The following is a 16,183-nucleotide window of genomic DNA, read 5'->3' on the forward strand; positions in this document are numbered from 1 at the left end:
AAGCATTTTGGAGGGAATTGACAAACTTTGAAGTACTCAATCTGTAAGGTAAAGTGGTGCACAAAGCCAGGGAATCAGAGCGCTTTAGAATACTCCAAAAAGCAACAGAATATGCCTGCATTGAGCTAACACTAGTTGGTGTAAGAGCTGGTAATGCCAGAGTTGGAAAGGAAAAAGCTTTTCTAATCACTTTGGTTAGCCCAGAAGGCTTTCTGGCGTGCAACAGAGGAAGGGGAGCTTTGTGGTGGTGGGTATGCAGTTTGACAGAAGAATATTTAGATTCATTCTGTCAGACCAGGTGAGTCATGCCTTGCATAAACCCCATCTGTTAAGGAAGGGCAAGGGAATAATCAAGAAAACTGTGACTTTAAATTGCAGCTGTTCAAGACCCAATGTTTGCCCCTGGAGCTGCAAGGGCTAATTACCCTGCTAGGATCTCCACACTGCCAAGAGCAATACCAAAGCCAATTCTGATATCTCTGCTTCATGTTTAGGGACCTACCTAAACATGAGGACTGGTATGACTTTTGTGTTAGTGAACAAACAAGTTCTCCCTTGGTTGAGCTTTCTTTTCCTCTCTCCCGCATCAGTTATATTTAGATTCAGGCAAAAATAACTTCATCAGTGCTAGACAGATGAAGTCTGAGCAACTCTGAAGGCAGTCATCAGGTGGAGCTTAGACTAAAACCGTTTTAGTGGAATATGCCTACCTTGTAACTACAAATGAAAAGCAAGATATTGGCCTCAGGAGAGTTCCAGCAATATATGGGCTATAGATACTGTTGCTGTTAATTCTATCACACGACAAATGGAACAATGGAATGAAAAATGGTAATAAAAGGCCTAAGGCTTTAATTGTGGCTTGGGTATTGTAGAGGAAAAGTTTGTGGTTGGGAAAGAAAAAAATGCAATCACTTCTTAATCATCACACACATTTATAAACCAGGAGGCAATTTAATGACAGAGTGGTAAATGCAGTTAGCTTGAAATTGTGAGGAATTGCTTTGACTCGTGGTTGGGTAACGTTAAAATGAAGTTGGTGGATTCATCATAATTCCAGAAGGACGTTAGCTTATGACAACAGGAAAAAAACCCAAACTGCTCTGTACATGAGTTATCACAAGTGGGAATTAGAGTCTTAAGTTCTGCAGATCATGTATTTGATGGATCTTTGGCAAGGGTTTAGCTTTAGTACGGCAAGCTTGTGTAGCAGTGCCTTGCTTGAAGAAGCTGGTGTCTTCCAGAAGTGTAAATCAACTATAAAATTTAAGTTGACAATATACAAAAGCCAGTAGGACACGTCAGAATGGACTTCAGGAGTATCTTGCTCGCTGCTGGTTGAAACCACCAGCTTTTGGCTTCCTATGTCATATGCATTCAGGTTCTCATGCATTCTTTACAACCTGTATACTGTACATTTTCATATTTTTTCTTCCTTTAATAAAATAATGAGAATGAGAGAGTTAACATTTTAACATGCAGTTCTGTGTTTTATTATTCCCTCTAAAACGAGCATGTATACTTTCAGAAAAAACATCGGTTTGCTTTGGCATGTGATTCGTAGAAACATAGCTCTTTCTATCATTCTGACTTAAGTCATATATTTTTACACTAAACATCTTATTACCTTAGTTTTATTATTTCAGAATCAAAGGAGAGCTTGCAAATGTCTATGACTGCAGAACGAAGGAATGTTAATGAATAGTGCCATTGAATTTTCAGGTTTGAGCTTTTCTGATCTTAGAGAACATAACTGTAAGCAAAAATATTATGCAAGCTGAATAAAATTTAAATAAATAAGGACCAGATGTAACTATAGGGGCCTATAAAATGTAATACAAATATTATCCACTTCCTTAAAATAAATCTGTATTTTAGTATGAAAAATTATATTCATATTGATGTTGTGGATTAATCTTTTTTATGAAAGCTGGCAAGTGAACACCATCTCTTGCACGGGCTTGTTCTTAAATGGGAAACAGACCTTTTGTTTTGACCTTGACTGGAGAAGTTTTTCAGTGTCATGCAATGTAAAGCATTTCTACATTAACACGGTAATACATTTTTACGTTATATAGCCTGTTTTATTACAGTAGTGTTTGGCTTAGGATTTTGGGTGCCTGTTAATGGTTTGTGAATGCTAGCAACTGCAAAATATTTGAGTGTTAGAAGGATGTATAGGCAGCACGATGCATTAGATAAACCCCTCTAAGAAGTCAAGTGATTTACTTGGAGTTGACCTCCAGCTTTTGTTGCTGTGAATCATTATCTTTTAGATTCCATTTAGATCTGCAGTGAGGATCAGAGATGGCAGCATAACAACGGTTGTAATTTCCTCTGCCTACAAGTAACCACCAGATGGATTTATTTTAACTACTGAGAGATTCTTATATGGGGCTAATTCTTCAGCAAAGCACACCATGCAAATAGTTGATTTCTATTTTATTTGCGAGCCAGCCTGTAAAAATGAAATGACAATTTTACTGCTACAGACCAAATATTATACAAGTGGAAAAGAAAATAACTAATGATATTGTACTTGCCCTGGGAAAGAGATAAATCTGTAATCCTGCAGTCAGCAAAAACCTTTGTAGCTGTATTATCTTTAAGAAATGCTAATTTAGTATAACATTTAGTATAGCATGTAGGAGGAAATTAGTTGGAAATATGTAGTATTACCTTAGGAAAACACAACTTCAATCAGAAAACATCTCTTCCTGAATGTTGCTTTATATGTAGCTTACTTTTTTCCTTCATCAGCAAGGTACTCTAATCCATGTAGAGAGCTTCATTTCTGATACCGAATACTTACTTATGGATGGTGGTAAGATTCCTTCACTTCACTAGAGACCAAACTGAGATATGAGAAGTAAGTGTCTGTTCTGGGAGGCAAGCATCTTTTCCCCATGTAATGCTCCTTTGGTCTAGGAGAAATGGCTGGTGATGCTCTGGTGGTAGAGGTAGCTGTGTAGGTAGTGGCCAGAGCTATGGATCTGGTTTCTGCTCTCAGGACTAATAGTTTTGTCTAATGATTACTGTGGCTTTGGAAAACATGGTCTGAGATTTTCAGAGTGCTCGTTTCTGAGTGTCTTGCCCAGCATCATTCGGTTGTGATGATGATTGCAGTCCTCGATGTGTAGTGATTAACCTTACTTCTGTGAAGCACCTTTGATCCTATCAACATAATGGCTGGGTCTTGTAGGCTGAGACAGTACAGCAAAGAGAAGCTTAAGACAAAGTTAATGTTAGCTCACTTAAAGAACTAGCTTGTTGTGGATGATCTGCAGTAGATAAGGTCTATTCGGTACTGTGCAAGAAGCCTCTTTATCAAAATGCAGACCTTTTTGCTTGTCAAATCTAGCCAACACCAGCTATGTGGGGGTTTCTCTGCTCCGGTTCTTTTGAAATCTCCCCTCCTGTGTACTGTTCCACTTCTTCCCACATGATACAACTTCATCAAAATATGTCTGAGCCTCTTACAATCTTGTGTCCTTCTGCTCCCATGATTGGCAAATAACTTTGTGGTCTAGGGGGTTCATTTTTACCGGTAAAGGGCACCTGTGTTGCAAGCTGCTACTTGTCCTTCTGAAGAACAACCGCGCAGAGGAAAAGAAATACTAGAGAGATTGACTCAGAAGCTATAAACTTGCAGAAAACGTGTGAGCAGTCCAAGCCTAAAGCCAGACAGCCTGTGAGACTTTCTCACCACTGTTTATGGTCCTGCAGGCTTTTAAGGTTTGCTTGGTCAGTGATTTTCCTGATCAGGAAGCCGATTTTACCACCTTTCTCCCAAAGGCTCAATCAAGACGGTGCTATGTGGTCATTGCCTGGGGTCTCTGCCATACCAGTTCTTGACATTTAAGATACAAAGATTAAGTTGTCACTCTTACTGAATTCAGTTCTTAATGTTAGCATTTCTATTTGCACTCTCTGCTGATGGGCTAGTGTGATATTCTTCCCCTCCCGTGTCTCTGAAGTTGTTATAAAACAAGCAGAAAAAGTATCCACAGCTTGAGGGTGAATTGAGACCCTATTCCCTGAGAGTTATGGGCTATTCCATTCCCTCAAATAGAAAGCACTGCAAGGTCGATCACCCTGTGCACATTTAGAAGATGGGTTTTCCATAAGTGGATTCTCAGATTGCCTGCGAATTTCTGTAAGGGTATCCTGTCCTCACTGTTCACTTGGCATTCACTCTGCACCCACATTCTACAAGGTGTCAACCAAGAGACTCCATGAACTCTTCCACTTGTCTACCTTCCACAGCCAAAACCTCATTTTGTCAAGGGTCAGTGTGAGAGTTGTCACTCGTGTGCCTTTGCTTTGCTCAAGAAGATTGTGCAGTCACAGTGGTGTTCTGCTGGTAAAGGGAGTGAGGGGTGTAGCTGTCCCACAGCTCACATCTGAACCTTACAAAACACCATCTAATATACTGTGGCAGATTTGGTAAGCATTACTGTTACAGTATAGACAGTATCTGTGCATTCAGCTTTATTCCACTGGACTGCAAACCATTCAATAGCCTTCAGTATAAGCATTATGCATCCCAGGATGGCAACCTCAGCAGTAGCAGACAATTTCCCTTCTACTTTGCCTTTCAGTGTTTTCACCTCTGGCTAGTCTGAAGTTCACACCTGCGAGTGCGGACTTTGTTTAGCATAGAAAAATGCTGTTCATATGCCCTGACTTGTCTTCTGCATCCTTCCATCCCACTCAAGAAAGCCTCAACTTTGCATTAATTCCTGGTTTGTGTAATGGATCCAGGGTATTCTTTGTTAAAATATACAAAGATCAAAGCTCCAGTCTGAGTGAATTTGTAAACCTAATGAGGTATGTGCTTTCAGCAGCTGGGTATCTTTCTTTAAACAACCATAGATTTGATACAAAAGTGGTTTTGTTTCCCCTTTCTGCACGGTTTTTGCCACTCTGCCAAGCTGTATCATGGAGTTCCAGTCTACATGAAAGTGGTCGTGACAAGGGATGGGGAGAAATGGGAGTGAAAATCTGTCCAGAGCCACCATGAATTCACAACCTCTAGTTGAACGTTGACACCACTTTTCCTTCCTCTCTCTCAATTGACTGATTTTGCATGACTTATAGAATTGTTCAATTGGAAAAGACCTTTAAGATCATCAAGTCCATTTAGGCCTTCACTTCTAGATATTGAGCGCCAACTGAATTTGAAGACAGTGGGCAAGAGCTGCAGATGTTCAATAACCAAACCCCATCTTTTAATTAGATACTTTTTAATGTTTTAGTCATGATAGGTCTCATTTTTTTCCCTGAGGCACTGCGAGGGGTGTTAACAGCTGAAATCCATAGCATGTCAATAGAGTCATTACAGCTCAGGGCTTGGTTGGAACGTGGCATTACGTCTCATAAACTTTAAAATATTGGTATCATTTAAAATGTTCAATAACATCAGTAGTTTGTTTTTCGTGATTTGCCATGGATAATCAAAACTAACAGTCTTAGCCAGATCCCAGTAGGTCCAGTGGAAAAAGATTACTCCTGGGTTGAATGTACTTTGAGCTAATCCCAGAAGTATCAGAGGAAAGATGTCTGTTTATCGTAGTTTATAAGCTAAGGAAGGTAAGACACTTAAGCTTATGGACTATTGGAAAATCTTTACAATACATTGTGGACATGTTGCTTTGTTCTGTTTTTAATCATTTTGATAAGCCTGGTTCAAAAACCCCACTTTAAAAACAAAAACTATGTAAGAAAAACAGTGCTTTGGCAGGTCAGCGAGGTGTTTCCTTTTTCGGGGTAGGCACAGACCAAACAGGAATGTACCTTTTCATGCCCACATGTATTTTTAGTTCTAGGTCTGGCTTCTAACACATGCAGGAACTGCAGTGTAACACGGAATTCTTGCCTCTTCCAATAGCTCATGCAGATTATTCAAACTGATAACGTTCTATGCTTCTTGAATCTGAGCTTTTGGTATGTGCAGTCGTACATTTAATAATGCAGCACTGGGAAGGGCTGATAACTCCAGTTTGTTGACTGTTTTTAAAGCAACTCCAGATGGAGAACAAACTTACACAAATGTAATAGAAAGTTCCTTGCTTGGAGGTTAGAAAATATCAGTTCAAATGCAGTCTTGAGAGTGTTTGATTTGACCATCTTGTGTACAGGCCTAGTCTGTTGTTACATGGTCTTGTTGCCGTTTTCCTGCTGAATCTCATGTTCATCTCACACCTACTGTGTCCTACTTGAATGATGCTGTCTTAACGAGATGGTTGTTATTTTGTGTTATCTTGTTGGCCAGTTCTAGATGCCTTCCACTGTAAAGTGTTTAAACAAGTAAAAGCAAAGCGTGCTATGGAAGTCCTAAAACACAGAATCAGCTTTTTCTCAGTTACCTGCGATCAGCCTCAGGTAACAAAACATACATCACTGCCACCCTCCTGAAAAAACATACATCACTGTCACCCTCCTGACTTACACCCAGGCAAAAGTCTTTTGTGTTTACTTAGAGTTACATGATCATTTTTAAAACAGAGGTAACCTTGGGAAAAAAAACAACCTAAAACCAACCAACCAAAAACCCACAACAACCAAAACCCCACAACTGAGAGATCTAAGACATGCAGCAGAGGATTTCAGCAGCACTGCTGAGATGGATGTGCACGTGTTACTTGGTTCCACTGGTAATAGCTGCTTCAGCTATTTCAAGAAAACCCTGCAGTTGCAGTAGGGTGTATGTGTGTTTATTTATTTATTTTAATCAGACCATTCTTTTGCCTTTCTTAATTATCTTGGTGCACAGCTCATAGTATTTCGCCTTCATTTATGTAGATTTTTCCCCCTATCTGGAACACTTGTATCAGCCATAATCCAATTGTGATTAGAATCCTTCAGACTTTTTTCAGTGACTGGTGTATATGTACCAAAGAGCAAGCTCGTGACAGTGGTGCTGTGCTCCAGCAGCAGCAGAGTGGCTGTAAATACAAGTCCACATCCTTAAAGAAGGTGGAGTGGGAATGAAAAAGAATAATGCTCTCAATGTTGTCTAGATCAGAGCGTTAGCTCAGGGGCATTTGAGTTTTCTTTCTGTTCGACATGCACCTTGTGTGCTGGGAAAGGATTGCAAGGCAACACGGGGAGGGGGGGAGTTAACATGGTGATGAGAGATGTAGTATCTAACAATGTTTTCAAAACACGAAGGTACTTTGTTCTACCCCAGCAGTGATTTCCTGCTCCTGCTCCAGGAAGGCGGCGCACAGCGGGGCTCACGCTGCCAACCTCGCAGCCTTTTGTTGCAAATGCTGCGGAAAGTCTCCTCTTTGACTTCAACATCAAACTGGTGAAGGAACTTCACAACCGTAGTGTTTTTGGAGGGTATATTTGTCTGAGAGCAGGTGACCTGACACCTACAGATCTAATTGAAAATCATCGCATTTTTATCCAGGGCTGTTTCACAGTTGGTCGTGAAGCCGGTTGTGCTCTGAGGCCAGATGTTTGCTGGTGACATGGGAGAGAGGAGCATGTTTTACACAGTGGAGTGTCCCATACAGCTGAAGTGCTGTAGCAGGATGTTCACCTATTTGCTTCAGGAAAAAAAAAACCCAACATAAAAAAGTAACAAACCAGAACAATGCAAAGAGAAAGCAATAGCAAGAGAACAGTATGTTCTTTGTAATGCTTTTTCTTTGGGGACATCTATTGCTGGCAATAAGATTAAATCACTGAAACCTTCCCTGAAGCTACATCTGCCACTGCCTACATTTTCCAACCTCAGTAATAAACTAACATTTGCCATTGTTCGTTTCTTCTGGATTTCATTTCTTACAGATTTAACCAGCGCTATTTACCACAAGGCATTCAGTTCTTGCTTAAAATTGAGATCTATGCCAAGTCCCTAAAAATATTCATAGCTCCAACGAATCTGGTTTTAAATAATATCATAAAAAGTAGACGATATTAATACATCAGTTCACACTGAGTTCACTTACTGCTGATGCCAACGTGGGAAAGAGATGGGAGCCTAAGAAGCTCTAGGCAAGACTACTCTGAAGTGGGGAACAAAATCTATTTTACCTTTTTACTGACTGTGTTTTGATTATGGCAGGAATTTTCTTAGCCCAAAATATAAAAAACTCCAAAAAACATAAACCTGTGTTACAGCCTTGTCGAGCCTGGCATGGAGTGCTCTATGTTACACCCTTGATGAGCCTGGCATGGGGTGCTCTGTGTTACAACCTTGTTGAACCCGGCATGGAGTGCTGTTGTTGAGCCTGACATGGAGTGCTGTTGTTGAGCCTGACATGGAGTGCTGTGCCTTTTGACTGCCAAGCAATGGGCTGTGTGGGGTGGGTTGTGGCTGCCCGTTTGCAGGATGTTTGTGAAGAAGGATTCACACCATCCCCTTCTTCCCATAGGCCGCCATAGTGATCCATGAAGTCTATGAAGAAGGGGCAGCAGCCCGAGACGGCAGGCTTTGGGCTGGTGATCAGATTCTGGAGGTAAATGACTCTATGTATACTTGCTTGTGTCTTCATCATGTAAACTTGTATTCAATGCAGCACAGTTTCCTGGTAGGGGAAAGAGAGATCACTGAGCAGGGTCTGTACTTGAAGCTTCTTTTCTGTCACTAAGAAAGTCCTGACAAATTCCTGTTTCCTTCTGTATTCATACAAACTGAAGGTACAAATTGAGAATATATTAAATGTAATTGAGCAAGGCAGTTCTCGAATTACATAGTTCAGCTGTCATGTCCAAGGGCTCAGTATTATTCATGTGTTTAATCTTTCCTTCGGAGGCCTGCACTGCTGCCACCACAGCTCCGATATCTCTGCTGAGCCGGGCAAACGTGGGGCAAGTAGGCAGGTTGTCCCTGCTGAAAAAGAGCTACTGGCTCCTTCAGGCCACGCTTCATAACTCCACTGAATACACCGAATTATTCCCGTGAAGAAACGTAGCATTTTTCCCCTCAGACAAGCATGGAAATGGAGGAGGGAAAGGGTTAAGAAAGAAGTGTTGGTCTGCAAATGAAACTTGCGTCAGGCAGGGGTTCAGCGCAGCTGCTTGCAGGCTCTCGCTGTCAGTTCAGGACAAATTCCCAGCATGGCCATTAAGGCTTTGGTGTGTAGGGTTAGAAAAATAGCAAGGGGTACTTGGGGAGTTGTCTTTACAGCTCTTACACTGAAAATGGGGGGGTTTTTTTGAGTGTCAAGGCTGAATGTTGTTTTCATTTTATAAATAACTGTGTATTAACAGAGCACAATAATTAGGGGGTAAAACCAGGGAAGGTTAATTAATTCTTCTCTGGCCAAACAGGAAAGTGCTAATGTTTGTGTGCCATAATATTGTTATTATTTCAGCTTTTAAAAGCTGTACTAATGAATCAAAAAGATGACTCTGAATTAGTTTCAGATTAGTATGATAAAGCACACGTAGATGCCTGTGTGGGGAAAAGAATGCTGATGTGGTATATGAATAAATATGGGCAGAATTAGTACAAAAAATATAATTACTATAGATTAGGCTTAATTATCTTAATGTAAAATGAAGTATAACTTTGTATATCTAGAAATACTGAGAAATATTTTCATTTCCTTAAAACTTATTATGTTAGGTAAGTGGATTAACATTGTATTGTGATTCAGTTGCAGTTCATGCTGCTTTCTAAAGAGACTTCAAATGCATTTAAGCACTGATATTTTTTGGGGTTAAGAAATAAAAGATTATTCTGCCAAGAGAACGTTGGCAAACACCTTGTAAGGTATCTGTGGTTCAGGTTTGGCAAAATTAAGAGGCTGAGTTTCAAGTTGTAGTGGACTTTGATACCTGAAGGTTCAATCAGAACTTCCTGTTCCATCTGCTATTACTAAAACGCTAAAATACTTTCAGGTTATGGTAAGAGAAGTGTAATTGAGTGCTCCAGGAGCGGTCTTGTGTGCCATCTATTGGAACAAAGCAAAATAACCATTTAATATGTCCTGCCTGGGCTTCACCATTGTGTTTGCTCATGCTTCTGAGTCCTTCTGTCTCCAGCTTGTCAATGGTGTGAAGCTGGGGGAGAAGGAGTCTGAGCAGTAGGACATGTAGGAAGCTCAAAGGAGCACTTTGTTCCACTTTGTCTAGTCCTAAGAAAGAAGCATTGTTTCAGGTTCCAGCACCTCAGAAGCAGGGAAGAACACCCACAAAACTTACCAACTGAAATGTTTTTATTGTTGTGATTTACTCAAGGCAGTGGCACAAAGCACCAAACCCACACTCAGCTGGAGATCCAAGAGCTCGGCCCTCTGGAAATGGGAGCACTAAATTAGAGTGCCAAGGGGTGTCAATTTGACAAATTTGCCCTGTCACACAAGGGTAGAATGTGATGAAAAGATCGTTTATACATGTCATTTGGAAAGAAAACACTGATTATTTCAGGTGAACGGGATCGATCTGCGGAATGCCAGCCATGAAGAAGCTATCACTGCACTGAGACAGACACCCCAGAAGGTGCAACTGGTCATTTATAGAGACGAAGCACATTACAAAGATGAAGAAAACCTGGAGATTTTCTATGTAGATATACAAAAGAAAACTGGGCGAGGCCTAGGGCTCAGCATAGCTGGAAAACGGTAAGAGTGTCTCTGATCAGACTGCGCTTCCAATGAGAAGTATTTTGCTTTTCACCGTATGAACAACAGCTGTTCAATGTAATATGAAATAAAAACTCTGTAAGGAATGGAATTTTGTATCTCAGTATCTTCAAACGTGCCATGGGGCCGTGGCCCTGGCTCCTGTACCAGCTGTGATGACACAGCTGTGCAGCAAAGGCCATGGAGGCCCAGGATCACTCCTGGCGTGCGGGACCGGGAGCTCTTCTGGTGGCCTCAACCTAGCTGTGGCTTAGGGCTTGGAGGCTCAAGCCATTGCTTTTCTGACTTCATAGTTGGGGGAGAAACCTTCCTTTTTCCAAATACCACGATGTACCTTTGGAAGTGGATTTATGAGTTAGATCTAGCTCCTACTCGGGTTCAAAGGGACCAATATCCGTGGAGGAGAGGCCGAGTTAGACCCAAATCCTGAACGGTATCAAAGTGACTGTACAAGACTGTAGACAGCAGTTCTGTGAGCACGGAGCAGAATCTGAGATACTGTGGTAGGCAACAGTTGCTTAATAAAAGGTGACTTTTTCCTGACGTATTTCCAAACCATTGCTATTAGATCATTCGAACCAGGGCACTGATAGATTTCATCTTTCATTGCTGGGAAAGATTTACAGCGTGACACTGGTGAGCACTCGTTCAGCGTTGGTGCGTAGAAGTCATATGGTTACTCTTCTGTACTGCCAAGGAAGATTTATTTCCTCCATTACAAATCATCATATCATTATCCTGACTGTGTATGGTCAGTAAAGTTTCCACAGCAGTTTTTTACAGGAGTGGCGATGTTTAACCCAGGTGTTGTGAGCAGATTGCGGGGTGGGTAATTAATTTATTTGATGTAAATTACCCTACAGATGGTAATCACAGTCTCCAACCCTCCCGTGTTTGCTTCTGTGCAAAACTTTCTGTACTATTGCTAAGTGCTTCACTTGTGGGGATTTCCACCTTAGACATAGCCCAGTTGCCCAGTTCCTGAAGTCAATTAAAGGATACCCAGGTATAATTCAAAGTGGCATGTCCTCGAGGGTGAAGGATACCAAAAGCCAAATCTTGGCATTGCAGCTGGCCCCATCTCACACCAGAGCGAGCCTCGGGAGCTGGGGCCAGCACAGAGGAGCCTCTGTGGAGGAGTCCCCTGCCAGGAGGCTGGAACTGAGAAATAAATGCCTTCCCTTTGTCTGCGTGGCCTTGCTCTCGCAAGCCTCGCTGCCCGCTGCAGGCACAAAGCCACAAACATGGATTTTCTGCTGCATAACTCATCCAAGCTTAAGTCTTTTCTGCAGGCTTCTCCCTCTTCTTCCGTTGGGGGCCTCCAGGCTTCTGGAAAAGAAACTGAGCTGAACCTTTTGGGGGAATATAGAAAAAATGTATCTACCCAAGGCTGCATAATTCATGCTAGGCACATCAGGAGATAGTTTAACTCCATCTTAGACTGATCCTTGGCTTTTTATTCATACAAGTGGTATTTTTCATGTATCTTTATGGATCATACAGTCAGAACTAACGATTCCAGAGGAAAGACAGCATTAAATATAGCAAAATATGCCTTGTTTTAAAACTCAAAGACTTTTTGCACTCAAACAGTTGAATGGGATGTAAAACTAGTCCTTCCCTCTGCTCACAGGTTTCTTTTAATGTTTCTTAAATGCAAGTAATCTAAATTGGTCTCCCAAAGAATATTGGATTGTGTAATTAGCCATATGCTTCTTGCATTGTTAGAAATGGAAGTGGAGTGTTTATCTCTGACATTGTTAAAGGAGGAGCTGCAGACTTAGATGGAAGATTAATTCAAGGAGATCAGATTTTATCTGTAAATGGAGAGGATATGAGAAATGCCTCACAAGAGACTGTTGCCACTATACTTAAGGTGAGTACATAATGCATTTTAAGGTATTGAATTGCAGCTACTGACACTATGCAAGGAAATTATCCTGAAGTGCTATTTACTCATGTGCAGGGCAGCTCGAACTGATTACCAGGACAGGAATTCCATCTGAAATAACTTTGGGAGATTTATTTTAAATCACTTCTCCATCTATGTTTAGAAGTGGGATGGTATGGAGTGGGAAAACAAAGACACATGTAGTATTTATGCATTTATCTTGAAAATGCAACTGTGTGTTTCACACATTAGAAAAATATTTGGAAACCTGAGAGGCAGAGAAATGGGGACTGAAATAAAATGCCTTTGGCTTTGCTGTGCTAACCTGCAGCTATTAAAATGGCAGCTTAAATCTGTCCCTGCACAGCTCTCCACCTTACAAGAGTGATTTTACACTCCAAAGTTGTACAGTCTGGGAGAATTTGCGCTTTTTTTCTGTTATGAGAAGCACATGGCTGCTTGAGTGGGAGGGGAGGGTAGGGGATGGCCTGGCTGCAGGTGCCTGATGGTCGCTCCTCCGGACAGCTCCTGCACCCGACAGTGTGTTCCAGGGGTGACGGGACGGGTGGAGCAGTGCTGCAGACTCCCTTCTGTTCAAAACTGAGTCTGGAAACAAGGGCTTTCTCCCTGCCATCACCACCAGTGTTTCTGCATATTTCTTTTGTTCTTGAAGGGGAAGGCTAATTATTTCCTTGCTTTTTTCCATTCGGGGTTGATACTTGGCCAAAAGCTTACCTAGTTAAGAACTGGAAGTCCATGATATAAGAGTATGTTATTCAGTTGAATCCATATGTGTTAAATTCACCCTTTTCTACTGCTTTTTTTCTTCCTCAGAAGTGTTTTTCATGGGTGTTGTTTGTAGTAAATATCTGTTAAAGAGTTGGAGTCTTTTTGTTTGTTTTTACTGAGTAATTGTCCATTTACAGTTTGCTAGTAGGAAGATTTACGCTGTGACTTCAGCAACAAGGTTAAATCTTCAGGGTAAACCTAAATCCAGGATGGACACTTTTCGTACTATGCAAATACAAATGTTAATGTTTTGAACATTCCTTGTGGTTTTCTTCATGGAGTTGTGGTGCTGAATATAGACATCATTCTCTCCAGGAGATTGTGAAATATTATATGTCTGCTTAAATGCTGTCCATTGGTGTTTTGTTTTCCTAAGTGTGCCCAAGGCCTGGTGCATCTCGAACTTGGGAGGCTGCGAGCTGGGTCGTGGGTGTCATCACGGAAAACATCTGAAAACAATCAGGTTAGTGACAAATCCATAGGTATAGAAAGGAGCTGTGAGGGGCAAAGCACGGGGACAGCACATGGGCATGCACATGAGGCTCAGTCCTTCCATGGACCCTTACTGCTAAGGATATGGAGCAACATATTTAATCATCATCATTTTCTCTTCCAAACTGCAAATTAAGTGTCATGCTGAAATGTTGACTTTTATTTGTTTAAGGGGTGTCTTCCTGAGACACACCAAAAATATGTGATACCTTTCTGAAAGGACAATGCCTAGAAATTTTTTGGGATCTACAAAAAATGCTGAATGTATTTTCTGCAGCTGTTTTGTCAATCAAAATGAGTTAATGAAACTGAACTGTATCTTTGCCTATCCTATGGCAGAACCACATGAGAGCTGCATTGCCCTCAAAGAAAACACAGAGCAATTTCCTGCTTCACTTGCTTTTTACCTGAAGCGAGGACAACAATTCTTTTCTCAATCAGCCACAGGGCTTTTCCCCTCTCCCCACATCCCAAGTCAGCTCAGATACTGATACCATTAGTATTAAAGTCCCAGTATTGCAAGGGAGAAAAACAAGGCAAGATGACTTAGAAACATTCTTTTAATGGCTTTTCCTTCTAAAGATGGAGTGCTTAGCCATGGTATTGAATCTGCAGGTGTTCCCAAGAGAGGCAAGGTGTGATTCACAGCAGTGCTGTTGCTCTGGGGTGATTTGCCCCTTCTCTGCCCAGGGGACGTTGCCCCCACACCTCCCTCCCAGGCTGATGAGCAAGCAGGCAGGAGAGGCTGCACACCAGTGGGATTCAGCCCAGTGCTAAAAGAAGGGCTCGGTTTTGGAAATGGAGAAGAGGAGCTGGAGGAAGCCTAGGGAGGATGTAAAAGTTAAAGCAGGAATGCTTTTAAGGAGGTCAGTAAGAGGGGAGGCTTGTCCTTGATGTCGTGCATGAGCAACCCAAAAAGGGATGCCAAAATAATAGTCATGTGGCGTGATTTCTTAACTTTCTGAAGGCCAGCAGAGATCCAGCCTGCTGTCTGGGAGGCTGAGGTGTGAGGAAAGGCTAAAGAGCCTGTGGCCATGTGGGAACAGATGGACTAAGCCCAGCTTTAAGAATAATGACTATATATCATTGGAGAAACATCTGCACTGCATGCAGCAGGCAAGGAGAAAGGAAGTAACGAGGAGAAGGACACTAATTGCATTAAGACAGCAGTCTTGAGTATTACTTTTTTTTTCATCATTGTATCAACAGCTAGCCTAAGCAGGAGCTTGATCAGTCAAAAAGTGATGGTTATAAGCTGTCTACTCAGTTGCAGTGTGTAAAGCTCGTAGCTGAAAGGGAAGCAAAATGACATAGCATCTATCATGGTTCTAGGCAGAGAGTGAGATCACGCGACATCATCCCCCTTTCTCCACACCATAAGAAGCTTTTGCAAGAGCCTACAAGAACCCAGTAATTTCTGTGTTACTTTTAGTACAAGAAATCTTAATTGTTCTTCTTAGTGCAGAGTCATTTGAGAGCCTTCATCTCACTGCTCCTCGGTGACTTGGTGATTTTGAAAGCTGAATAAATGTTTCTCAGCAGAAGGGTTCCAAGAGTTACAAAAATCTTGGCAGGTACTCCAGCCAATCAGCCTGACTGATTTGCACAACTGTGAGCTGCTGGCCAAGAGCATCCAGAACTTTTGTCCTCGCTTGGCTTTTTTCTTGGTCCATTGCATACCTTTAGCAGTGCAAATATAAGCCTTGTGGTGCAGGACAGTGATTTCTTTCATGTGCATTGCAAATTCTGTTAGCTGACCCATGAATTGGCAACTCGAGGTGGAAATTGTGCTCTGCCTGTTGTTGGTCCCTGACAGCTGCACACAGTCAGTTGGGAGAAATCCTGCCAGAGCTTTTGATTCACCGCCTAATGCATTTAGAGGGAGACGGGGATGCAGAGGTACAGACCAGATCTTTGCTTCCTGTAAGGCAGCTTAGTCAAAAAGCTCTGGCCCACAGTGAAACCCATTCTTCAGATGCACTTCCTACATTGAAAATGATGTTTCTTCAAGGATAAAGCAGGATATGGAGAGAGGGAAAAGAAAGACGAAATAGGCAGCGAAGAGCTGTGACCATGCAGGAGCAGCTATGGGACACTCCCCCTTTTGTCAGCTGGTGCTAAGGGGAGGCTCTTGGTCAAAGGAAAGGAGCAAGGTCAACTACAGGACCTTGTAATCAGACAATGTATTCAGCAGAATAACAAAGCCTGCAGCTTACTGCCATGTAATGGGATGGGTGGAATCGTTACCCCTAGCATACAGGAGAGGAGCGGTTAGGTGGGCTGGTGGGTGCCTCATGTGCCTTACCCAGGGCGAGGTGCTGATGCCCACATGTTTTAGCAGCAACCATGTCTCCCCTTCTTCTCAGATCGTGAGATGTAAAGAGGAGATTAATCCTACTTCTATATTGCC

General features: G+C 41.9%; 1 protein-coding gene across 5 annotated transcripts in view; it reads left to right on the top strand.

Moving 5' to 3' along the window:
- Positions 1–16,183, top strand: part of PATJ (PATJ crumbs cell polarity complex component) — a 157,516-nt gene that overhangs the window by 127,737 nt on the left and 13,596 nt on the right. For all 5 annotated transcript variants that reach the window (XM_062003244.1, XM_062003242.1, XM_062003241.1 and 2 more), the window contains exons 35-38: positions 8,388–8,471; positions 10,387–10,580; positions 12,330–12,477; positions 13,658–13,744. In XM_062003244.1, coding sequence (XP_061859228.1) covers positions 8,388–8,471; positions 10,387–10,580; positions 12,330–12,477; positions 13,658–13,744 — 513 coding nt within the window. The remainder of the gene's footprint in view (positions 1–8,387; positions 8,472–10,386; positions 10,581–12,329; positions 12,478–13,657; positions 13,745–16,183) is intronic.

The sequence above is a fragment of the Colius striatus genome, chromosome 10, assembly GCF_028858725.1.
Source record: "Colius striatus isolate bColStr4 chromosome 10, bColStr4.1.hap1, whole genome shotgun sequence".
NCBI lineage: Eukaryota > Metazoa > Chordata > Aves > Coliiformes > Coliidae > Colius > Colius striatus.